This window comes from Haliaeetus albicilla, chromosome 3 (genome assembly GCF_947461875.1).
Source record: "Haliaeetus albicilla chromosome 3, bHalAlb1.1, whole genome shotgun sequence".
Taxonomy (NCBI): Eukaryota; Metazoa; Chordata; class Aves; order Accipitriformes; family Accipitridae; genus Haliaeetus; species Haliaeetus albicilla.
Window position 1 is genome coordinate 29,613,323 of NC_091485.1, and position 25,847 is coordinate 29,639,169.

General features: G+C 39.3%; 1 protein-coding gene across 4 annotated transcripts in view; it reads right to left on the bottom strand.

The window, feature by feature from the left end:
* TRAPPC8 (trafficking protein particle complex subunit 8) overlaps positions 1-18,504 on the bottom strand; it is a 57,985-nt gene extending 39,481 nt beyond the window's left edge. Inside the window, exons 1-8 of one of the 4 annotated variants that reach the window (XM_069779234.1) lie at positions 18,117-18,504; positions 11,684-11,878; positions 8,935-9,018; positions 5,950-6,039; positions 4,470-4,644; positions 3,923-4,076; positions 2,726-2,813; positions 993-1,240 (exon numbers count right to left, since the gene is read on the bottom strand). In XM_069779234.1, the coding sequence (XP_069635335.1) occupies positions 993-1,240; positions 2,726-2,813; positions 3,923-4,076; positions 4,470-4,644; positions 5,950-6,039; positions 8,935-9,018; positions 11,684-11,878; positions 18,117-18,273 (1,191 nt within the window). In that variant the 5' untranslated portion in view covers positions 18,274-18,504. The remainder of the gene's footprint in view (positions 1-992; positions 1,241-2,725; positions 2,814-3,922; positions 4,077-4,469; positions 4,645-5,949; positions 6,040-8,934; positions 9,019-11,683; positions 11,879-18,116) is intronic. The other 3 variants (XM_069779235.1, XM_069779236.1, XM_069779237.1) reach the window with 3 other exon arrangements.
* Between the last annotated feature and the right edge of the window lie 7,343 nt (positions 18,505-25,847).

A 25,847-nucleotide genomic window follows, 5' to 3' on the forward strand; every position in this document is an offset into this window, starting at 1 on the left:
CGTGCTTTTCTTACCGTGACTAGGAATGTAGTACTACATTCCTAATGGTAAGCCTGTTTGCTATACTTTATGTATGCACTTTTTTTTGTTTCTTCATAAAACTTTCCAAACATGGTCAGCATATACAAACTGCCACAAGTCAATTCAGGGAGAGAGTACTCCTTACAGGATATGATTCTTAGTATCAAAACCCCTCATACTTAAAACTATAACCTGAATAGACAATTCAATCAAAATACAGAGTTCAGATAACAGGCTGATATTTGCGTCCAAGTCTAATGCTAAATACAGTAATTTGATTGTATTAATGTAAGTCAATCCATCTCTCCAGCTGTTTAAGACCATATAAAAGTGAAACACTTATAAAAGAAAGGACCTTACTGTGATGGAGATGACTTTAACACATGTACGTGACTTAACATGGGCATGATATTAACTATCACACTTCAAAAAAATCCTAGTTTGAGAGAAGAATATTCAGTTGCAAAAACGGCTGAGATCAAAACAGAATTGCATGATTTAGGGTGTCCACGCACTTCTCCCCTGTCAAGTAGCAACTGAAGTATGCAGCTTTTTTGCAGACAATTATTGATAAAAATACATTTCTTAACTCTAGCTGTGTGTTCTAAAGTTGAAACAAAAAGTACATTTTGTTCCCCATGCCAGAATCGTCCAGAAGCATAAAATATTAAGATTTTAGGAACAAGGACAGATATCGCTGATAACAGTTCAGACAGGCTTTCACCAAGAAGCCACCTTGCACTGAAGCTCTGTTGATACAAATTGGGTTTTGTTTTTTTAAAAGACAAATTGAGCTAAAATGATAACTTCAGCTATGTCTCTTAAATTTACTTACAGTTTTCAATAAGATCATCAAATCATTAAGATGCAGAAGGAAGTAATAATTTCAAAACAGATTTTTGGATAACTGGATTTATACCCCAACTGTTTTTTCTTATTACGGCACAAAGTGTTTTTAAGAGTAAACTGACCTGATCATTAAGTTGCCGAATTGTCTTCTCTATATGTGGCAAAAGTCCCCTAAATGTGAATTCCTGTATGAACTGTCTAATTCGATCGTGATCTGTGAGCGTTAAACAAGCACCATGAGGCGTTCCAGAATTTGATTTCTTTGAGTCTTGCAATGATGCAGTAGCCTTCACGTAATCAGTGCTATCCAAACTGCCGCTGGGATGATCCAGTTGAAGGGGGTGAGTCTTAAAGTTATTTGACAGGCCATCTAATGAAATTTGAAACAAAGACCCCAATAAGTATAAAGTTACTTAAACATTTTGGGTTTTAAATGTCATTTTCATTAAGCTACTTTAAAGTTTTCCTTAATCAGAACTCTGTTAAGCAAAGCTATTCACAAGTTATTCTGCACTACAGACCAATGCAGAGCAGACAGCAGGAGAGCACTACCCAAGTGTTACATCACTCCTGAAATTCTTCAGAAAGCTCAGGGAATCTCAGGACCTACAACATGGCTAAATATGTATGGTTTTGGTTCTCAACTACAGTGCAAAGAAAGCCCATGTACACTGACTAGTATCAGCAACATTGAAGGAAAAGTATGAAAACATTAAAATCAAAGTCAAATATTCACGAAAGGTGGAAAATGCAGCAATTACAACAACAGCTCCATTGGATCTATACACTCTTTTCTGTTTATGTTTTAAGGTTGAAAAAAAAAACCAAACTAATTTTCCACGTCCTTCCCAGCAATCATGATGTAAAAAACCTCCTCTGAAGTCCTCTTAGTTCAGTGAGAAGGGCTGCTGACCACTATCACATCTAGCTTTCTGAACTAGACCAAGACACCATTTCACTCCAAGACTTACATAGTTCTCTTATTTATTATTCCCTTTTTTTTTTTTAATAAGAAAATCAGCTTGCTTTATCTGGCCCTAACTAGCACCGAGCAAAGCTGAGCTGTGAAAGCAAATCCTTAATGGATTAATTACTCATGAAGTATAAAGCTGGGTACATGAAGTTCAAACAGCAGCTTGCAGACTACATCCGGGCTGTAGGGCCCTCAAAAGCCACTTTTTCAGGCAACTGCAGGCTCTCCTATATACACTAGGTCTTCCTGTGCCTTTCAAGTCATGTATGAAGGATCTGGGCTGAATCAGGCCAGACAGCATGAGGTACCTCCACTTCTTCCCTATCTGATGATGCTTCTCATCTGAATCCTACACAGCTGCTTTAAAAAAAATTTAAAAGGCCATGCATTAATTTGCACTCAATTTCATTTACTGTCTTCTGCTATCTGTGAGCTCAATTGAGAGGCAAGTTCTTCCAGCCAATCTACAAAGTAAGTCACTAGTCATTTCCAGATTTAAAGCCAAAAACAATGACAAAAACCCCTCAGCTTCCAAGCTAGAGCACACTAACCAGAATTTTTATTATCATAAAAATTAACCATTAATCCTATGTTACCTTATTAATTGTCAGAGTTTGCAGACAAGATGCTTAATCTTACAAAAGATGAGCCCAATATATCAATAGCCATCTCATTAAGGATACATCTACCAATTACCACCAATCCAGCAGATCAGCACCACAGCATTTTGCTTCATGAACACCAGGTTACATTATCTTTGAGCATTTAGAAAATTAGTACTTTGAATTCCCTAACAGACCACTCAAGTGATTACTGTCCAAGACATGAGACAGCTATATAAATGCTATCACATCAATGTTTTGATAGAAGTTATAAAAATACCTTTAATTTCACTGTCTAAGCCATCTGATATCAAGTGATCAGTATTCTTGTTTGAAACGACAGTATAAGGACAATCTTCATAGCAATCCTGCCAGAAAAAAAGGAAAAAAGGTCAGAATTTTAAGAATACTAGAGCACACACGTAAGTCAGTCAACAGTAGTTGTTAACTTTACTAACAGTTAACTGAATTATTAAGAAAGCATGTTTGTTCATATATATTAATTTCTTAAGTAGTTTGTGATGCTTTCAGAACTTGTCCTATTGTAAAGATGAAAGTTATCTTCACCAAATGAAGCAAGTATCTTCTGGCTTGCTCAAATAGCTTTACTGTAAACTAATGCAAGCAACTCCAACGCTTATGCAGCAATGCCTACAGCAGTGAAAATATACTCCCTAAAGCAATTCTTGAACAAGCTCATAAAAAAAAAAGTCATTTATGTTGGACAGTTGGCATGGGACAGGAAAAAAGAAAAAATCTAATTAGTTTATGGTGGAACATTACTTACTGGTCCTCTTGGCTTACAGAATACGAGATGTTTTTACTTTCCAGTGCCAGCTAGATTTGGTAAAGAACTATGATTCCACAAACAAACCTTTTAATCAGATGCAGTTAAAACTGCAGGTCAGTCAAAAGCAAACTCAAGAAGGAATATTTTTGGTCCTGAAGCCAAAAATACAGACATTTATTGCAAACTGAACTCAAGAGCTAACACACACTATCATTTGCCATCTTAGCAGATGACAGACCAGACTGGGCTTCAAGTTACCAGAACAACCACATATACTCCCACAGAACAACACACCCACACTGTTTAGTGAAATACAGAAGACCTAGACAAAAACCCACTAACATTAAGAGTGAAGAAAATTAATCAAAATGAAGGTAGAAAGTTACTATGAATAGGACACTTCTGAAGTTACTTGCTCTTGTCAGTGCATAAAGCACAACTCTATTCTTTCAGTCAGTCTATTTCAGTCTAGTATTTCAGTACTCCTTACTGTCAATTTAAGTAGCACAGAGGACAGTTTTTTAAGAAGAATCATCTTATACCCTCACAAAAAGCCATAGCTATGTCAGAAGTCTGTCTATTAGCCCATTCTGTAAAAACACATAGATAATACTACGGCAAAATTTAACACAACTAAAATGGGCTTTCATATGCACCTTATATATTGTTTTTAGAATACTATAATACCTGGTTTTGGATAGTGTTTTTCTGAAGGTACTGACTCCAAGGATCTGGTATCTGTTCATCCATTCCTCTATTAGACACCCGAGAATTTATTTTCAGCAAATAGCAACCCTGAGTTCCATACCTCTGCTTCATCTCTTCATAAATGGAGTCAGCTCTGAAAAAATAAATTGTCTTGATATCAAACCAATTCTATTCTAAGTGTGTACGGCAACAAACTATTTTAGACTATTATCCATAAGGATTAAAAGGAAAATTCTCCTATTTTTAAAGCAGTCCTTTATGCAAGAGTGAAACTGAGAATCTTTGAGAATTAGTTCAGCGAACCAGCAAAGAAAGCATCTACCCCAAGAAGCCAGGACTAATTCCTTCCATTTTATATTAACACAAGTAGAAGATCTAAAAATAATACTTAAAGAAATCTGCCTTGATAATAGTCAGCATACTAGTTAATGGATCCTATTGCATGTCTAATCTCACTAGAATTTATAAATGCAAACATTTCAGTCAAAGAGTTCATCTGTAAGTTCACTGAATGCAGAAGACGCACCTTTGCTCTTCTCCTGTGCTTACGTCGTGCAGTAACACATAGTATTTGAGTGTGTTTGGTATAAACCACTTGGGATATAAGTATTCACTACTATGCTGAATTCGATGTTGTTCTTGAGACAGCTTCAGAAATTGCTCCACAGGCTCTGGTTCACTAGAAGAAACTACAAGCATACCTGAATTCATGTTAAGGACACTTACCAAAAGAACGCAGGAACAAACCACTGATCAGATCATAAAATAGGAAGTGTATGAAATAAGATAGATAAGTACAATGTTTAAGCCTGTAAAACACACCACCACCAAAGTATGTGCAATCAGAATTTGGTCTTAGTCTTGATTAAAAAAAACACTATTTAAATGGTCAGTTAATTAACATCTGTAACATGAGATGAACAGGAGTTTGCTCCAGTTCTGACACTGAATCCAAATTTAAGCTGATACTTAATAGCTAATAGTTCATTTAAGATTTTAGATACAGACCAACTGTTCACATATGAAACGTATAACTGCAATTCACCCCCAGTGTACTTTAGTCTTCAACTTCCAAGGAGAGTTGGGACTTTAAAGTATCACCTGAGCAACAGTAACAGCCAGTATTCATAAACACAGCAACATTTTCTCAGTAAAAAGCAGAAGTGTTCAGATTTTTACCTCAATGCAACTACACAATCATAAGGAATATCCTGCTCTGCTACATCTATCCACCTTGAAGACATTAATTCAGAGAAGCCAGAAATCAAGTTCTACTTTAAATGTTACTAAAATTCAGAAGTCAAAGGCCAGAATCAATATTTTACCAAGTTAATTCTGCACAAGTAGTTCTCTCTAATGGCTAACATAACTGTTTCACCATACTGAAATTATATAGTACAGTAAAGAGTTAGAAACAGAGTAGGTGTTATGAAACCTGCAGCATTATAATTATTGTAAAGCTAAACAGCAGCTACCTCATGAAACAGTGCGTATTTTTATTTTCCCTGTAGACAAGCAAATCAGGCCTAGCTTTTGGTAAAAGTAGTAAAATCATTTAGGCATCTTTCCAGACTTCTTTTTGTCCAAAATAGCTCAAAGTTCACCAATTTTCCAAAACACGCCCCCCAACCTCCCCCCTCCATCTGCTAGGAAAAGCTATAAGAAGCAGCAGGTGCATCCCAAACACACAAGCCTCTTTTGTACATAAGGGACAGTCAACAGATACCTGAAGAGCTACAGCAGAAAGCAGTTTAGGATGAGGCAGTGTAGTTTACAGGTATTAACTTAGGAGTTGTTTGACACAAAAAAGTGTGTTTTAAAGAAAAAAAACCAACACTAACCACAAATAAAACCCTGACCCCCTTATGAAATGAGTCTGTATAGTTAGACATATTGAAAAAAAGATGGCAAAAAGAGTTATTGCAAAATTTCAGTCTCCTACATTACATTTCTGCAGCTAGCTCTAACAGCAGTCACTAGAGAGGTCTGTAACACTCGAAGGATACATGCAACATAGTGGTTTAAGAATTCGTGATCTGAAGCAGGCATGGACTGAAGAAAGCACTCTCTGTAAGACTCAAACCAAGGAGTAGTAGCTGGAATACACAATAAGATAGGACAAATTAGAATATTCAGTGAAACTTGTGTTTACTCATTTATGAAAAGGAAATATGAAAGACTACACCCAAAAGCGAGGCTTGCTAACTCCGACAAGGTTTGCATGGCAGGGGAAAGAAGGAGGAACAGTCTAAGGAGAAAGCATCTAAAATACACACAAGTGGGAAAAACAGTAACACTTTGAATCAAATCCTGTGAAACTGAATAGTATCTTAAGCATAAGATATCCTCAATATCCTGAACTTCCTCAATATTGTAGGCTCACATGTATTCAGTCCTTGTCAGGGTAACTACTCCTTATCACCCATTTAAACACACATGGGAAAGAAAACAAATAAAAATTCTTCTAACAGTCATTGAATTTGCCTTGGCTAGCGATATAAGAATTGACCAAGATGCAAAATTAATTTTTGAGTATGTAGAGGAACTAAGGATTACCAGAACCCTATCCTGCCAGCTTGTCTAAAGCTTTTGCAAGTGTTATGACTTGGCTTGACAGTAGTCCCCTTCCTCTGCCCTGCTAAAATAAACAGTTCAGCTGCCAGCTGGCAAAGCAGAGATCCAAAGAGCTAAAAGCTCAGTTCTGAGTTGTGCCATTAATGCCTTTTAATGTTAACCTGCAATGTTCAAATGCCCTTTTACAATAGGGATTTCATTCTCCTAAGAGTAACAAAACAAGTATGTCTGGGACATCCAAAGAACATGTGAACTTAAAAATCTTGTCTGTTTCTCTCCACTCCAACTATCAGTCAAGCAATGAAGTATTATTTCTGGTTTATGCCATCTCGATTCTGCAACTCCTTCCCTTGAGTGGAAATAAGGCCCCAGAGCAAAATCAGTCCATTTCCAGTAACCTGGTTTCACACTGGAACTAGCTGGAATCCAGTGTAAACTCGCCTGCAAACTAGAAAACAATAACTACTACAGAAAAACATGCACTATAAGGAATCCTGAAAGTATTTATTTTCTTTATATGGCCTCAAGAAAACACATTCCTTGATTTAACTAACATAAGAATTTCTAACAATTTGTAAACCTCCCCCGCCTTCTCCCCCCCCCCCCCAAAAAAACCCCCACCACCTTGATTTCTTAGCTGACTTTAAGAAATTGAGTTTCATTCTTATGTTGGAATTATCTTCTAGTACATTAAGTTAATGTATTTTGTTTAATCCTACATTGTCAGGCCACCTTACATCAGCTTCATCCACACGGAAGCCAGATATAGTCACACTTTATAACTGAACTCAGCCTAGAAGTCGGCACATCTCACTCACATAAAGATCAATAGGAAGCAAACTTCTAGATTTTGATTATAGCCTTTCTAGCAACTGCTCTCTGAGCGCTCATCTAGGGTATAAAAAAACTCTTGGCTTTATTAAGTTGTACATGTAAATATGCCAACTATTTCAATTGAGGAAAACACAGCTTATTAAAAACAAACCATGAGAAAGTGACTCATATGCATATTTTTCACAAGTATAACACAGCCTTATAGTAACTCAGGTTCAAACCAAACAATATTAAACTAAAGGCAGAAATTTCAACTGCATATTGGTTTCAAGCTCTATTTTCAGTTTTCCATTTCTGTTTTACAGCTGAACCACAGCAAAAAAAAGGTTTTTAAAATCTGACACAGCTACAAAGAGGGAAGTGCTACTTTGTTTTATGGGGTGTTTCCCTCCCCCCCTCCCACTTTCTCATTCGGCCTATTAAGAACCTTGGAAGTGGCTACAAAAGCAACAGGATTTCCTCTACACAGCCACAACATATATTAACAGTATTCACTCAAGAGCATTTACAGGGCTGTAATCATTTATAGTAGATATTTAAAATAATAAACATGCACCATATTCAAAACAAAAACAATATTTGAAAAAAATTCACAGACATAGCATTTCATAACACACTATAGCAGTGCATAGCAACACTGTGTCATTTAGGTACAGAAACCTGTATGTTTTGTATTTTTCCAGTAACATGTTTCCAGTATACTAAACAAGCAGAAGTGAAGTTTAGGCAAACTTGTTAATGTGTTCAGAAATTGTTAACAAAAGATAAGTAATACTCATACATAACAGCTTAAGAATGAGAAGTCTACTTCATGAAGTTTTGTACTTTTTAGCTACCTGACTGACCAAGATGAATTTCACAGATACTGGTACTCTAGCACATTCAGAAAGGAAGGCATTTACCAGCAGCTGAACAGACACTACTGAAAGGATAGCTATTACTAACCAAAGGCATAAACTCTGTTAATATCCAAAACTGAAAACAATAAAAATCTGGCTCAGACCACAACACAGAGCTTCACTCTAAGTTGAGAAGTCAATAACCAATGTGTTTTGGTAGCAATAAGTCTTAAAAACTAGGTGAAAATGTATTAGAAAGTTGTGGGTTTTTAAGAGAGAGTCATACTCAAGAAAGAATGTCAATATAGTCAATATGTGCTTTAAGTACAGTCAGCAATTCAGTTCCAATTTCAAAAGCGCTACTATCCCCTGAGAAGGAACTTCTCTATAGAAGCAGAAAGTATTTACATTTGAAATACAGAACAGTGACAGTATACAGTTCCATAGGATCAAACAAGACAGTGCTTTTACAGCATCAGGTCATTTCCCACCACCACTCTGAGCTTATGGACTATATGGCAAGACCAAATGATTTCGATTAACAGGAGTAGAAAAGTGACTAAAAGAAAAATTAAACAACCATCACCAACAATTTTTCATTTAGGGGGAAAAAAATGGAGGAACACACATCTACGCCAAGAAAAGTGCTAAACAGTTGTAGCAGATGATAAGGAAAGGTGGATGGGGCACATGGAAAAGGAATAAAGGGCAATTTGGCAAATTGGCACCAACCACAAAAAATACCTGAATAAAACGTGGATGTGTTCAGTTCCATCAGTGTCTCTTTCCAATTACTGTACCAAGGAACACTAGCTTTAACTGAGCGATCTGATAGAAAAAACATGGTATTATTATACTAAAAAGGGTCAGGTGCAAACACACTATTGGCTTTTATGCTCTGGTAGCATGAAGCAGAAAATCCATACCATGCAGGCCCATCAGGGACTGAAGACATTTGATTCCAGCTAACCTTAATCATGAACATTTCAGGATCTTCAACATCTGACAGTGTACTTTAATAGAATTCAATATTAATTTCTGGTTCAGCCCAAATTCTGGGCTTGAATAAAAACGTAAATCTATAAAGTAGTAAAGATTTAAGTTATATTTAGATATTATTTCTATTTTTCTAGTTGGAAGATACTATAAATGTAAGACACTAATTTCTGAGGTCTCCCAGCCTGTAGTACTACAGTTAAAGTAACTGAAGATGTTAGCTGCTAAAAGTGGTTACCCCAATATTTTCCCTTATGTCCATCATATTCCTGCATTGCTGCATGCCAGCACTAGCATTATGCAGCCCTGAACAAACATAGCCAGGGAAGTGATCCAGCTGAAAACTTATCTGAGAGAAAAAAAAATTTAAGTCTTTAGTGGGATCACTTTTCCTCACTCTCCACATGCACCAGTACATGGGAGAAACAGGCATGGCTGAACATAAGCATCCTTCCAGCAATCAACCAGGTCTCTCAGTGCAAGATGATTATGAAAGTATGAGACTATTAAACAACATGTGTAACAAAGAAGGATTACAAACAATTCAACCAATTCACCACAGCAGTTCCAAAACTTCTCTAAAAAAAAAAAAGAGCATGATCATGATCCCAGTTGCCAGAAACACTCATACAAGAGCTTCTTAAACAATGTTTGTGCCTTCCTTCAAAATGGACTGTACTTGATCATCATTAAAGATTAAGGAAATATGTTTTAATATTGCTATCCTAGAAAACTAATCCACCAAAAGAAAGAGCTAATTACAAAACAGATTAGAGTATTTCACATTTCCATGCCAAAAGATTATTTTTTGTTGCCACGAATTAATGCTTCCATTGGTTTTCAATAAAACGCTCTAACAAAGTTGGAAAAAATAAGTTTCTTAGTAAATACTCATAGTTTTCCAATTAGAAAAGGAACTCTACCTGACAAGCTAGGGACTACCTCACATCCTCCTACAATGAAATGGGATCCAAGTTTCATCATCAAGAACACTGCCAGCGTTTTGTGCTAAAGCCCTAAAATGGAATACCACAAAACTACAAAGTTGTTACATGATTTTGTCCTTCTGTATGATCTTAAACAACTTACACATCTCTCTGTCACATAAGCATACAGCCAGTCTGAATGGAAATAAGAACCTAATCACTGAGAGACAGAAGATAGTCAAGTATGGTAATTTGTACATCTGAGGCTCCAGCAGCAAATAAGGAAAACAAAAGATTTATTTGCTTCTACAGCTACAAAGCATGGCTTGATATAGCCACTATTTTTCTTCCCTTCTTCCAATACCTCACTTCTCAATTGAGATCATTAGAAATCTTATGAAAGTCTCTTTATTGAAATCATTCTGCTTTCTTAGGGTCTTCCAGTCTCTAGAATTGAAGCAGACTTTCCCTCCAAAAAAAAAATTCACAAAAAAATGGCAATTCACAAATTTCACAGATAAACGAGGCCACAGAAACTAAGAAAGGGTGCAGTTTCCAATAGCTCTCAACAGTTAGAACTTCCAGGGTCAAGTCTTTTCCTTTAATATCAATATTTCACATCAAGTTGAGGATGTGCTTGTAAATTAGGCATTAAGGATGTAGAATTATTCAAGTTTTTCATCAACATAAAAAAAATCAACATACTATGACATCAGTTATCCTCATGAAGTTCTGTCAGTCTTTTGCTATAGCAGAGCCAAATTCCTCACTGCATGCTGAACTTTAAGTACAATAAATCGCTCATGTTTAAAGAGGGCAATGCATACATGCTTTGAATTAAGTATGTACTCAAAGGCTTTAATGGATTAGGGTCTTAACTGGGAGGAGTTTAATCTTCTCAGCTCTCAAGATCAGGTCTCATTTAGTATTATTCACAAGGCCTTATCCCTTGGAGATCTAAAAAAACATTTTTAGAATATTCTAGCCATTTTGACAGCAAAATATGAAGCACTGAGTTTCATGGCAAAAAAAAAGAAGGACAAGTAATCGCAAACCTTTCCTCAAAACCTTTTTTCCTTAAGCTTTTTATGACAACTTTACGAACTCTATGCATTAAGTATTAAGTAAAAACAAAAGAAGTCAGGAAGACTAACTTCAACATAAAGCTGAACACTAGTACTAACATTATAAATATTTTCTGATATTTATTCAGCCAAGTATAACAAATCAGTATATCAGTTTTGTAACAAGAAAACCTCTCTCATCTGATGAGCTATTAACACAACCAAAGCATGAGTATTTTCTACATTAAAATGTGATCATTTAACACAAGTTCAGAAGAATCATAACATTAGGAAATATTAAATTAAGAATTACTAAGTTTAGCCACTTTTTTAGCATTATATAAAACCAAAACTATTTGATAAATGTGAAGTTTCAGTAAAAACAATGACTCAAAACTGATCAACTCTCAGAGTAATTTTAATACATGCCATGAAGTTGAAATCAAGGTTAGAAACCTTACAGTAAATTCCAGTTTAAGTTATGAAAAATACAATATCATTACATACCACTAATGTTGAGATCATAATCTCCAGCTGTGATCACATTAGCTACTAGTCCTTCAGCAGGCTGACTGACAGATACAACATCATTCAAAAGTTTTCGAATGGCACCAGGCTGAGGTGGGTGAGTAATAATGTTGTTGACGGCAATCTTCAAATTTTTAATTATGTGAAGCTGATTATTAGGATCTCTCATGTGAACTAAAAAAAGAAGAAAAAAGTCCTTGTTGAAGAGTATAACAGAGTTAAAATAGTTACCATAAATTAGTATTTCTCCAACAGATTTTTCTTTTTCTTTAAAGATTACTTTCTCAGTTCATAACACTTGAGTATCAAAAATGGAGTGGGAGGAAGGCAAGAACAAAAAAATTACTTCATGTTCAACATTAGGTTCATCTAGGCAGACTGATGAAAACATAGCATAGGATCTTAGCTTAGGAGAATATCCAGAGTAACAAAGTACTCAAAATGCATGCCCTACACTGCTGCACTCCCCTCCTTGTGGAACATACTCAACTTGCACAGAAAGCCTATAGTAATCACATATGGATTTCACATAACATCTCACATTCCAAGGAGTCACCAGTTTCCAAGAAAACCCCAGTACAGGATAAAAGCATTCAAGAAACTTGACAGGGATAGCATAGTATTAGTTCATGCAAAATGAACATATGCTTTCATTTTTAATACTAAAGTGTGATTATCTTAAGTTTGTTTGGGTTTTTAAGAAATGGTTTTAGAACTCCCCTGTTTTCTAAACAGCATCATACAACTGATTTATCTTAAAAGTGTGTTATTGAAGTTACATTTCTTGAGTGACAAACTTTTGGTTAAAATTAATCAATTAAAAATAAAGTCAACATTAGTAACACCAGCATTCCTGATTCACTTTTAAATACTTGTTTAAAAACCAGAAAAAGCCTTATGAGTATTAAATACTGATTTCAGAATTATGCATGAGAATTTTGCCTGACAAATAGTGGATTATTGCATGCAGCCTCAAAAAAAAAATCCCAACAATGCAGTGAAAGTGTCCTTGGACCTAGTGTTTATGACAGCATGTAAGCTGGTGGTGTGGAGAGGTTGCTTATTTAGAAAAAGTGATGTAGACTGTTGCTAATGAAACTAATATTCCAAAAAAGAAACAGATTCATTATTAAAACGAGCCTTTAAAAGGGTGATACCAGCCTTATGTTATTAGCACACAGTAACTTATGCTGTTTTGGCTTTGTATGACTTATAAAAAAAATATCCCCCCCCCCCGCTTTAAGACCAACTTCTCCAAGAAAGCCATCAGACAGAAAACACCACCAAAGAAAGAGTCCCAAGCCCATGCAAAGGGGTCAATACCAAACCTAAAGGACACGGTGGCAAAGTCCAGCAAGATTATTAATGAACAATGGTATTTAACTGAAAGTTAAAGTTGAAATTCCATGTAACTGTGACATCTACATGTAGGATGCCCTTATTTTCTCTATGTTTAACATGCAAATATTACTTTTTTCTTCAACGGTAAGTGATTGCTTTTATTCCCTAAGTTCCTGCTTTTGTTTTGTTTTGGAGGTTTTGTTGTTTTTCAAAAAAAGTCTCAGTCTCCTGAAAAGCAAAAAAATGATTAGTCACAGGGAAACTAAGGGGTTTTTGTTTTTTGGTTTTTTTTTTGTTTTTTTTTTTTACACTTACATGTACTGGCCTGCCTATCTACATAAGAACTAGGTCCATGATCTTTTCACTAAAATTTGATTGGGCTTTAATCTCTTTTGTATGTTACAAAGTTACATTTTACCACAAGCAACAATTTGAGCTTCACACAACTTGTAAATGCAGAGCTCCTTTTGTAGAATCTTTGTGAAACTTGCTCCCTCAAGCCATCAGTTTTTTTTAAAAAGTATTCGTGACATTTTCAACAGACATTACAATTTTGGGTCTGCTCTGATTTTTCACATAGTTTTCCCTATTTCAAATCACAAGCACCACCACGCAAGCCAGGCTGTAAGTGCAGGCAGGGCACATCGAGTGTGTGTCCACCCAAGACACCTGGTGCTACCACGTGCCCCACAGTACAGCCCTCGACTCCTTTGCATTTTATTTTCACAAATCACTGTATAGCATATAAAGGGCAGCACAAAGGAAAATTCTTGGTATCCTCCTCTTGCAACTAACCACAAAATTCACACCGTGAAGTTCTGAAACTGAGTCTTCAGTCCCCTCCAGCCTGGAGAGCACTCCACACCTTTTCCACAAGCCTTTTCAGAAGTAGCAACTACTAACCCAAGCCAGATCACACTAGATGTGTTTACAGTCCATCTTAGCTGTTAAAGATTTCTATCGCCGTTCAAGTCTGGACTGGCAAGTCTACCCTCCTCAGTCACACATTCACTCCCAACCTTTAGCCAACACCTAAGCTCATGGAAAAACAGTGAAGCAGTTTAGAGAACTGATCCTGCTCAAAACAACCTAAAAATCTGTGGGGTTTTTTTCAGCTGCAAGTTTCAGATTGACCCAGTTCATCATAAGGCTGTATCAACACAGAGGAGGGCAATTGTGCTGGCTAAATTTAACTCAGCCAGTTCAGCATTTCTACTAGAAAGCTGAAGGGGGGAGGTGGGGGTTTTTCCCCATCTTATCATATAGGTAAATTATCAACCCTACTGCCACATGATTACTGAAAAGATCAAATGTAAAGGAAGAGGGAGGGACTAACAACTAAGAAACCAGTTTGCCTTTACCAGTGCAGCTGTAACACTAAAACACATCCTTGGTGTCTCTCCTAAAATATAACTAACAGCCATAATAATGAAGAGCAAACCCATTTCCATATAGGATGCAGATGACATTTCTGGCATGTGTGCCACACTAAGGACTGACATAAAGGACACCCCTGGAACCCCACAAAGCTCTTGCCTTAATCCCCAATAAAAAAATCTGTAGTGTTATACATTTCCTTCAAGTGTTCATAAGATCATTTCAGAAAGCATTTTGCCAGAAGTTCTAATATATACTACTACTACCACAAGATCTTTCTCATCAGAAGTTGAGCATATTCAGATGTTGACTAAGGTACTCATGAACAAGGAATTCCTAACATCAAACCAAGCTCATTAAATAAATGCAGTGTTCCCATTATACCTTCTTGCTTTCAGCATATATTTAAGGCTCAGAATCAGATACAGTTATCAGAAGCTCCCACTCCACCCCAAACCCCCTCCCTTTTTAAGACATAAACCACTTTGGTTAAGATAGCCTTGGTTACTCTTAAAAGTGACACTTGCTAGTTGAAGTGTACGCTGTAATTCTCCCTCCCAAGACAGTATTAATTCAGAAAGTTATTTTTAAAAATTCTTAAAAGCAGGATGCTATTTTAAAGAAAACTGACCTATACAATATATACATGTGTCTAATTAGGCATCAATTGTTACCAACAAACACCATAGTTAAGAAATACACCGTGTACGTTTGTGGGGTTCTACCTAAAATTAGATATAATCTCGTCTCCTTGGTCCAAAAAACCACAAGAAGCATGAGGTTTAGCACTACCTGAAGAATCAAGCAGAGGTCTGGGGCTTCACATCTCTGTTGACACATGAAGGACGAGCGATACATGCACAGCAGAGAGCTCAGCTTTGTTTTTTGTGTATCAAAACTGTTTGGCACATAAATCGGTAGATTCATTTCATAACCACACTGCTTCTCCAAGCAAGAAAGCTGATGAACACGCAGCCTTCAGCGGGCTCTTAAGCTACATAAATCCTAAACTTCAGAGAAAAATCTGTATTGTAACAGGACTCTAAAAATGCAGTAGCAAACCAGTGACTGAGCTCCAAATTACAGAAGAGTTCAGGAGGTAACACGTGTACTTCAAAGTTTTGCACAAGTACAAGGGACAGCTTACTTCTAAAGAGATTAAATACTGATCAACCCATTTTTATATTACAAATTCAATGAAATAGCCACTAAGTAGACGGGAGTATTAACAAAAAAAGGACAGCATTTCATGCAGCGAAACACACAGTTGTGGAGGTATGTGCATGTATACACATTCTGCAGTACCATGATCAGATCATTAATCATGCCTCTCGTCCTCTTAATTGGACATGAAAAGCACCATGGAAAAGTTTTACTGCTAAGTCTGGTCAAACCTATTAAGGTAGAGCAATTTAAGAACTTATCCTCTGTTTCCAGGCCTTGTGCACAGGATACAGTTAACAGTGTCACTATGCAACAGTGTTTGTACAGACTCCAACAAGCAGGTTTCCCTGCCACAGAGCTCCATAAATTCTGGAGCTAGAGAAATTGCTTACCGTTATACAAACTCATGGGAAGTGTTATTCCACTGAACTACTCTTCTGCCTGAAGAAAATGCCTAGTACTGCTTTCCCTTCCCTCATGCATACTGGCTTTCACCATAAGAAGTTACAGACAGCATGCAGTAATGTTTTTTCCATGAAGCTAGAAGAGGAAGTCACACTTGGAGTGAAGAACTGCAGTCAGGCTTGTGGTCTGTTTAATCAGAATACACAGAGAGTAGTGCAGTCACAAAACCCACTGTACCAGGCTTCAGCTTCTTGGTTATCTGACCCTCAGGTCAGGTTTTGAACAGGATGGTTCAGGCTGTCAGAGTTAGCCAGCCTACACAGAACAGCAAGGATGCCCTTCTCAAAGATTCATTGCAATGGCCACAGCTGCAAAATTAGGAAATTAAAACTCTATCATACAGATTTAGATGCAGTTCATGAGGGCGTTCATTTATTCATTATGTGACAGAGCTTGCAGAAGACCAATTACAGAAACATCAAATATCAATACAAAACTATGAAAATCAAACAGTGGAGCTTTCCTTCACAAGTTTTTAGACAAGTGCAGAAATCGAGCCAGTGTCAGTCTCTCAAGTAATAAGCTCAAAGTCTTACATTACATCAAGCGAGGGAGTCTAGTTTTTAGCCATAACTAACTCCTTTATTAAAAGAGGATGAAGACTAGTTTGGTTTATAAGCACGGACATACTACCAAGGTCTGTATTTACACCAGGAACACTGATGGTAATTCAGGTTTGCAAGTTCCTTAACTGTTATAACAGTTGGAACAATAATAGTTACACTAAGTGACAACAGAATTAAGTATTCTTCACAGTGAATGCTTCATTTTGAATAGTCTCCCTGGTTTTGTTTACTAGATGCATTCTGAAATCCTTTCACCGAAGAACCTAAAGAGATATTTAAGTAACTTCACAACTCCAACGATGTGAGCTTCTGCGTTCATTATTTTTATCTCTGCTGCGTTCTCACATAGCTCACGAATGTCACTAAACAAAGGGAAAAACATCTATAAACAAGTTCTGGTTACAGTTATTAAGACTTGCCACAGAATTAAGGCAGATTTTTAACATGCACTAGCTTTTAAATTGGTGCCATTTTTTAAATAGCAATGCAGAAATCTAACTCAAGTGACAGTACAAGCTTCATCTTCTTGCACTGTTTCCTCAACACATGACATGAGGAGACTGAAGTCTGAGCTAAGGGTCTGTCAGAAACCAGATCTGACAAATGCCACCGCATTGCTATCCTGACGAGCAGTTCTATTCCAACTGCTGTCCTGCATGCTATTCTGATGAGCAGTGGCTTGAAAAGCATAGCTCAGTTAAATTAAAAAAAAAAAAATCCAGATAGTAAGCTAAAACATTACAGTAGAAGAATCCTATTGTTTCTCTTAAGTGGTCAATTTCAAGTTTTGCCACTACCCTACATGTTCATTTCACCTATTCCACATAACCAGCTCAATTCCCACCTTCTCTTTGCACAGGTCCTACTCACAGAAACATCAACAAAAAAGTATATACAATGAAACTACAGGTGAGAAAAAGCAAAGACTTGAAACTGAAATTAGAATTACTGTTTCTGAAAGACTGACCATACTTTCAACGACTGGGTACTTTAGTAACAGCCCTACCACAAGCGTGAAGTCCAGGATCGACAGCAAGAGTCAGGTACAAGTATTGGCCAGATAACAGTAAAGTCGTTTTGAAGAAAGGAAAAATCCGTTTGGAAGAGCTAGATCTACAGGCACCTTTCCCTTCAGCCGCGCGCTCTGTGGTGTCTCCAGGAGAAGCCCAACTTCCAGGGTTCCACAGAGAAGAACAGAGCGAATGAAATGAGACTGAACAGCCACCTGGGGCGACCCCGGCAAACGCGTGCCTCCGCAGAGCCTCTCACAGCTCCAGGGAACGCCCGGCCCAGCGGCCGCGGCCCCGGGGAAGGGGTCTCGCCTCCCGCCCCCGCTCGGCTCAGCCTCGCCGGGCAGCAGGGCAGAGGAGGCGCGGCGGCGGCCGCTCCGGCCGGGCGGGACCCCTCGCCCGCCGGGCGGACGGGAAGGGGACGGGGGACGCCGCCTTCCCCGCCCCGTGTAAACAAGCCGCCCGCCCCGCTCCGCTCCCGGCACCGACCTTCCGAGGTGAGGCGGCAGAAGGGCTTCACCAGCTCGGCGAAGCTCAGGCTGTTCTTGCGGGTGAGCCTCTCCGCCTCCTCGCTGCACAGCGCGGCCACCAAGGGCACGAACGAGTCCTGGATGAACTCCTGCACCGACTGCACGCACTGGGCCATCGCCGCCGCCGCCCGGGGGCCCGAACCGGCCCCGCCACCTTCCTCCGCTCTTCTCCGCCTGGCCCCGCCGGCTTCCCCACCCCGTCCGCCCGCCCGCCGATGCCGCCGCCGCCGCCTCCCCGCGGCTCCCGCTCCGGCCGCCTAGCCCCGACGCCGCGGCCAACGGACCGCTCAGCGACCGGCCACCGCCGCCATGTTGCGCCTCAGCCGAGCCCCTCGGGTAGCGCCCGCTCCCGGCGGCCCCCGCGCTCGCTCATGTGATTGGCCGAAAGGGGCGGGGCGGGGCGGGGCGCCCACGGGCGGAAGCGGCCGCGAAGGGGGAGGAAGTGGGTCGGCGGCAGGCCGGGGGGCGGGGCTTCGCCGCCGCGCCCGGCCGCTGCGCTGCGCTGCGCCGCGCCGCGCCTGCCCGCGCCCTGGGTCGGGGCTCAGCGCCCGCGGTGCCCGCCGGGCAGGCCGCTCGCCTCGCCCGCAGCCGGGGGCGGCTTTTCGTCCGGCGGAGGCGCTGCTGGTGGAAGGAGGCGCGGGAGGAGGCGGGAAGTTGGGTCAGGCAGGGTTTTGCAGAGCCTTGCTGGGCGGCGGGCGTTCGGGGCGGGGGTTGGGGCGGGCTAACACACGCACCGGCAGAAAAACAGTTCTGGAGGTTTTATTTAAAAAAAAAAAAAAAAAAGCTAGAGTGGTTAAAAAGTAAAGAGTTGTTTGGGGTTTCTCTGGCGGACCTGTCACTGCTCAGTCGTACGCACGAAATGAAAACCGTGCAAAATAGCTTCGTGTTCAAGATTGGCCTATTAAAGCGTGACGTTGTACCGAGCCCGGCTTTTGCATTTGTAATCGGAGTAAGGAAGTGACATGCGAGGAAGGCGGCTGTGATGACCAGTGACAATTAAGAGCGAGTCATCTTGAGTATGTTCTTTACAAATACAGAGTACTGGTGTAGGGCTGGGGCTTAAGGACACGGCTTGTAAACATCCCCAAAAAGCCCTTACGTCTTTGGAAATCAAGGCTTAACAGGACTATAATAGAGCATGATTTCAGCAGTAAGGTTTGGAAATCATGAGCCGATGTCTGAGTATTTGACAGGCCTGTCAGAAGCAGGAAGTTTTTACAAATTACTGAAGTGAGCAAGGTAAGTACAGGAGACAGCTTATTCCAAGGGAAGACTTAAAACATGAGATCAGTCCTTCCTAAATGCAAATGTCAGAGGCAGAGATGCTATTATCGCTTAGATTCCATGGGAGATCGCACATTATTTTTCAGATGCATGATTTACAAAGGCATAAGAAGCCAAGGCTCGTTATTTCTGTTTTCTTTATGTGCAACTAATTTCCACGGTAAATCCTCATGTATAAGAACACTTAAAAAAAAAAAAAAGCAAAAGGAAGATGAGGGTATTTTTATAGTTGATATTACAGGATTAATACATCCTAATTGAAAACCAAATAAAACTTTGAAAAATGGTATCTAATTGTCTTCCCTAACAAATTCAGCAATTGGGAAGTTAGTGTTAACTCATTCATCTACATCAATTGGGTCAGCAACTTTCTCTGTGAATGAAAAATTAGTTATTAATTCAATGTAGGCACTAAGAAAAAAACTAATAGGCCATACAACTCACTAATTTTCAGGACTGTGTCCTGGGAATGTTATCCAAAAGCTACTAAGTATTGCAGAAAAAAAATATTTTGGCTTTGATAGATTTTTAGAACAAGGTGAAGGCCAACATTCTGCAAATATTTAGGGCTTATCCACGTTTGGAAATTCCCCAGAGCCAATTCAAAATAACGTTTTCACAGATACTTTGAAGTACGACCTCCTCATGGGCGCTTTCTTCAGAACAGTACATGAATTACAACTGGTAGATTGAAGTGAGTCAGAAATCCCAATCCGGTTCACGCATGACTTGACATTAGAATTATTTTAAAATTCTGATCATCATTATGTCTTTCTGGCAGAGATTCAAATTTCGTGTGGCTCTTAGCAATCACGTAGCCATTACAGAATGAAAAATCATTCATTTTTATTGTAAATGCATTGGGTTTTTTTAATTAGAGCAGCTCTGCATTCTAAACCTACATTTGTGTGCTCAAAATTTATTCTCTGTGTATGAAAACATGTACATTCTTTTTATCCAGTATTAGGAATTTGGTCCTTAGAATTTCCATCTCTCATTACCTTCTCTCCCAGTATGACACTGTCCAAAGGACTGGTTCTGTCATGCTGGTTTCCTATAGCTCTGCCGTCTCATGGCCTTGCTGTCCTAAGACAAGGTAATGATTCCCCATGACTGAGAACCTTTGATGCAGCCTCTGACTTGCCTGCCCTACTAAGGAGGGATAAACAACCCCATCTTCAATGAACACAGTAGCTCAGGGTGTATCCCAGATCTCTTGGTAAAAGTGGTGTAGTCAAAGAGGATTCAAATAATACTATCTTTATTTACAAGGCAGAAGGCACGTTAGAAGGAATATAATATATCCTTGCTAATTACCTGTATCATTCCCAAGGCTGGCAATGTGCGCTTTCAGAGTCTGACAGTGTACAAGTAGATAGGACACGTAGCGGACAGAAGTACAAAGGGATAATACGAAGTCATGAATCCATGATTCAACCATCTGAATTATTTAACTGAAAATACTGTTTTTTACAGAGGAAGGGATGGCTCAAAAGAAAAAGCAGGTGAACAGAAGTTAGATTGTGTAGTATGGGTGGGTCAGGGGAGGCCTAGCTGGAGGGAATAGAAGAGGAGAACAAATAGTCATAAAGTGTCTTGAATAGACCAGAATAAAAACATCACTGAGACAGAAAAACATGTCCACTGTTTCAACTGTATAAAAAACAGAACATGACTATAAAATTTGGACTTGCAAGTGCTTAGCCTCTACCGCTCTGCTGCTCCCTTGCTGCTGCCAGGAGTTCTTTTTCACTCCCTCAGGCTGGAAGCTTCCTGAACTTACAAGTTCTGTGATTCCTTTATGCAAATCACCGAGCCAGAGAGCGGGAGCTTTCTGCTGAACTGAACTGAACTGCTGCTGAGGAAGTTTATTTGAAAGGGGTTTTTCACTTGTTAATAAAATAATATTTGTATTATTGTGTAGGTTTAAGACAGAGGAAAAAGAATATAGAATTGCAAATGCTGCAATCTGAAGTTGAATCCAATGCTATCATTTGCAGTTATTCCAATATGGAACGTGCCTGTTTCCCTGTTAGTTACAGGTTAAACTATATCCTTGAAAGTTTACATCGTAGACTCCCAGCTCCCTAGAAACTTCAAGGGCACATGGCTTTTTGCTCAGTTCAAGCTTCTGCAGAGTTACAGAAGTGGTGTTTTGCACAGCAATTCACTCCAGCATAAATTGACATGAGATTTTAAGGTTTAGCTAAAATCACACAAGAAGCTACATATTGGTGGGGGGAGTGGGTTGGTTGAGGTTTTTTTAATAAACCACGCTGATACACAAACAAATCATTGCAAGTTAGGTACCAGTGTAGATTTACAGCCAGATGGCTATCATGTGGTAACTCCTCAAGATTAATCCAGCACCCTAATTTCTCAGCTTTTGGATTTGCTTATGGCCTTCACAAGCCTCCTGGACAATGTGATTGTGTTAGCTGTGCTGGACCAGCATCACTGATATGGAAGATGAATTGCTGCCAGAGTGAGGCTGTGATGTCTGAGGCTGTGGTCCCTGCAGTCTGCCATGCACAAGTAACCCTCTGAGTTTCACTGCCTTCCATAGATCAGGAAAAGCTCTTGAAATGCCCTTCTGCAGCTTGCAAGATGAACAAAAAACAACACACACGGACAAAAGAAAGAGCTCATCCTGTGCTGAATCAACACACGTTTTCCCAAAAAAACAACCCAAAAAACCAATTCTGAAGGAAGATTTTACACACCAAGGCAGTAAGAACTGTGCCAGGTGCCTCAAGCTTGTACCAAGCCTGTATGTACCAAGCCCACGGTGGCTGGAACACGGCCCATGCAATCCTCTGACTCGCTGGCTGAAGCAGAAGGTCAGATCTGAAGCTGCAAGGCTTAAACGGTAAGGTTTGCCCACCCATGCCTCAGTGTGGGTCATAAAGAGGAGTAGATGGTAGTAGATGGTCAATCCCCAGCTCTTTTGAATCAATGGGACACTCTCCCTGCCCGCTTGGGGATCCCAATGCCTTTGGTGGGCATGGCATGGGAATGCGAGGTCAGGTCATGCAGTTCTCCTTCCAGGGATTATAATACAGCTCCTCCCGTGAACAACTCCCGGTACCTAGAGAGAGCTAGGAAGAGCTGGTAGCTCTTGATGATCCTGCTCTGGGTGGGAATTCCAAGGTAATAGTTCTGTAGAATCTCTCTTTTGTTCCCCCTAGGAGCAGCCATCTACCATTCCCCTGACTCAGCCCAGGATTAACAGCAATCTTTTTTATTCTTTGCCAGTATTGCTTAAGTTAAGAGCTCTTTTTATTAACAGATGTAAATCTGAAAAGACTCAATAAGAATCAATGTAAGTTTTTCATATAAGTATGAGGCCTGCACATAACAAGAGAGAGAGAGAGAAATAGAAGGAAGGAAGGAAAGCAAGCAGATCCAAACTCAGCACCGTGGCTCCACTCACCACAAAATTTAGGGACAGGTATAATTCTTCTCACTTTCCTCATAAGAAAAAGTGAAGCTTGCTCACTCACTCTCTCACACACACCCCCTCTCTCACACTTTCCTTCTCTTTTCCTGATGATCTCAAGAGATTTCTACCTTAAATCAAATTAAATCGGTCATCCTTGCTGTACGTTTCTTTAAATTGTAGTTGGATGATCTTCCAGATTCTGAGGGGCTCTTTGTCAGAGGAATTCCTGGGGATGTTGCCCCCGCTTGATGAAACTGAGTCACTAAATTAAAAAAAGGACTGACTAACGAACTGATTCTTAATGTGTAGGCAGCATTTGAACTAATTTCCCCAAACCAGTTTCATTTTTGCAGTCTTAGTCACATGCAAAAGCCCTACACACAATGTGGCCCTATATCAATGTCTATACTGGATAATGTGGCTTAGTATATGGGTAGCACACAGCTTCAAGTTGTAGGCAGTCAAAAACAAGTAGGTACATGTCACGTGGATGCGAGGCAAGCTCTAGTTACAGTACATGGACACAGAAATGTAGACGAATAACTGAAAGTATGAACTAAAACCCGTTAATTAAAACCAGTTCCTTAGGTTCCACTCTGATTTCACTGAGCTTAGCTGTCAGAATGATGTTAAATTTAAGCAATCTACAGAAAAAAAGAAAAAAAAAAATAAATCACTGGGACAATAATTAGAGAACTTAAATGTGGAGACAGCTGGGGATGTGAAAATGCATTGTCAAGTGGATTTGTGATTTCAGAACTTTTCATGATGTAATCATGAACATACTACATCTGTTCCCCTGAGGTGGATTCACATGAAAAGCCTCTCAATTAAAGAAAAAAGAAAAAAGCTTTTCCTTGCTATGCCATGAAAATAAACACTATTTTCTCTCTAACATAAAGCGCTCTTTTTTATACCGTACTATATACCAAAACACTAAATAGATCCTGATCCAAAGCTACCTTTTCAGTTTAGTTTGCAAAAAATGTACAGTAAATTAGACCGCACAGTGCCATGTATGAAAACCAACCTTCCTACCAGTGACTGCAAGGCATGTGGCGAGCACACCCCACCAGCAGCACGACGCTGGGGCTCACGCCGCCGCCGCTGCCGCCGATGCCAAAGATGCCAGCCGGGGCCGATGCCCCCCGCCGCCCCGGCCTGCTGGCACAGACAGCAGCAGGGCAGGATTGGGAAGCTGTCATGTCCTCGAGTTACTTTAAAAGCAGTCAGGTTTGATTGTGGTTTAAGAGCAGATGCAATATTTCTAGCATATGGATTTTTGTTACTTGTGTCCTCAGAGAAGCTGCAAGTTACCTGCACAAGCTGTGTTGTTAAAAGACCTGAGATACTGAATTTACAAATTGTTGCTATTCAGTTACATTTTAATATTTTGAGTCAAACAGCAACGTGCTTAATGCAGAGGGACTTGCAAAGACATCTTAATACTAAATTTTTATTGTCTTTTTTTCTTAAAAAGGAATCGTGGCACATTATTGTTGTATGTAACAATTTTATCTTCTGCTTTTCAACATATTTAAGTAATTACTTGTGGAGACAGAAGGATGAAAGTGAGCTAAACAGTAGATTCTCATTTAGCAATCAGTATTTTTCTGGTTCACAAAGAATATTTTCCCCAGGTTTTTAGTTACATAAATAAAATGCTACATAGTGCAAAGTCACACAATAATAATAAAGTGCCTTGGGATGATAACATCAGAGTTTTCCATTGTTCACCAGATATTACTCCAGGGGATAAAATCAATCTGAGATTTCCTGTCTTTCGTATGATAAGAATCACCTCTCTGTCTTTCCACAAACAGATTTCTTTTACCGCATTTAAGAGACCAAGCAAAGCAATAAGACTAAATAAACTTTTCCTCATCCTTTAAAGAAATTCAGTCTTGGAATCAACAGTGCAGATTTTCACTGCAAAAGGTATTTCAATGCATTAGAAACAACTAAGCAGCCATAGAAAGGCCATCTCAAGCTTGCTAGAATTTAACAGTCGCAATAGTCAAGTAGATGCAATTAATCTATCACACCACAGTCTGATTGAGTAGAAAGATTTTTTTAAAACTGCCTTTACTGTATGCAAAAAGGTGTGAGAAGTAATATTTCCAAACCAGCATTTTGTTATTTGGGTTCTAATGAACAGAATTCGCAGTATTCCTAGAAAGTACCCTATTTAGACTCTCTGTGACTGTACGTTATCACGGTTGGCAAAAAAAAACCCTGAAGAGCAGGAGAAAAGCAAAAAAAGAAATACTACTTAAGAGGTATTTTTTTACTAATGGCACAATCAAAAAATCTCTTGGAAAAGGTTTCTTCAAGTTACATGTTCCTTTCATTCTGTGTGTCTGTAGAATTTAGGGAAAAATGAAACAGTCCAAATAGCATGTAAAACCTATGAGTTTTACTCAGTTTAATAATCCTTTCAACCCTAGTGCTCACTGAATAAGATCAGCAATAAAAATAACTACTGGGCATTTCTATTTATCTTAGGAGCCATCATGTGGATGTCTACTTACAGAATAGTTTCACAAGTAATTGAAGCCAACTTAAGCCTCAATTACTGGCAAAAAAAAGCAGTTCGACCATCCCCAGTTGCTCTCCACTTTGTGCTATCACATTGTACCTCCATAAGTCTTTCTCAAGTGGACCCAAATTCACCTGCAGCAATGAACTAACCCATCTGAAAATTAACCCTATTTTTGAGAAGTAGTCCAGCTTACCACTTGGCCAAAGCTGCAGAAACAGGAGAAAGGGGCCATGGCTCTGGGCAGGAGATGGGACCAGCCCTTTCAAAGGAATCCTGGGCTGTGAGTGACCTCAGCCATCTGCAAAACCACCCAGGAGGTGATGAAATTTTTACATTCAGTAATTCAATTTAATTCAGAAAGGTATTTTACATTACAGCATAGGTTACACAGCAAAAGCATGATGTTGCCAAGTCAAACACAA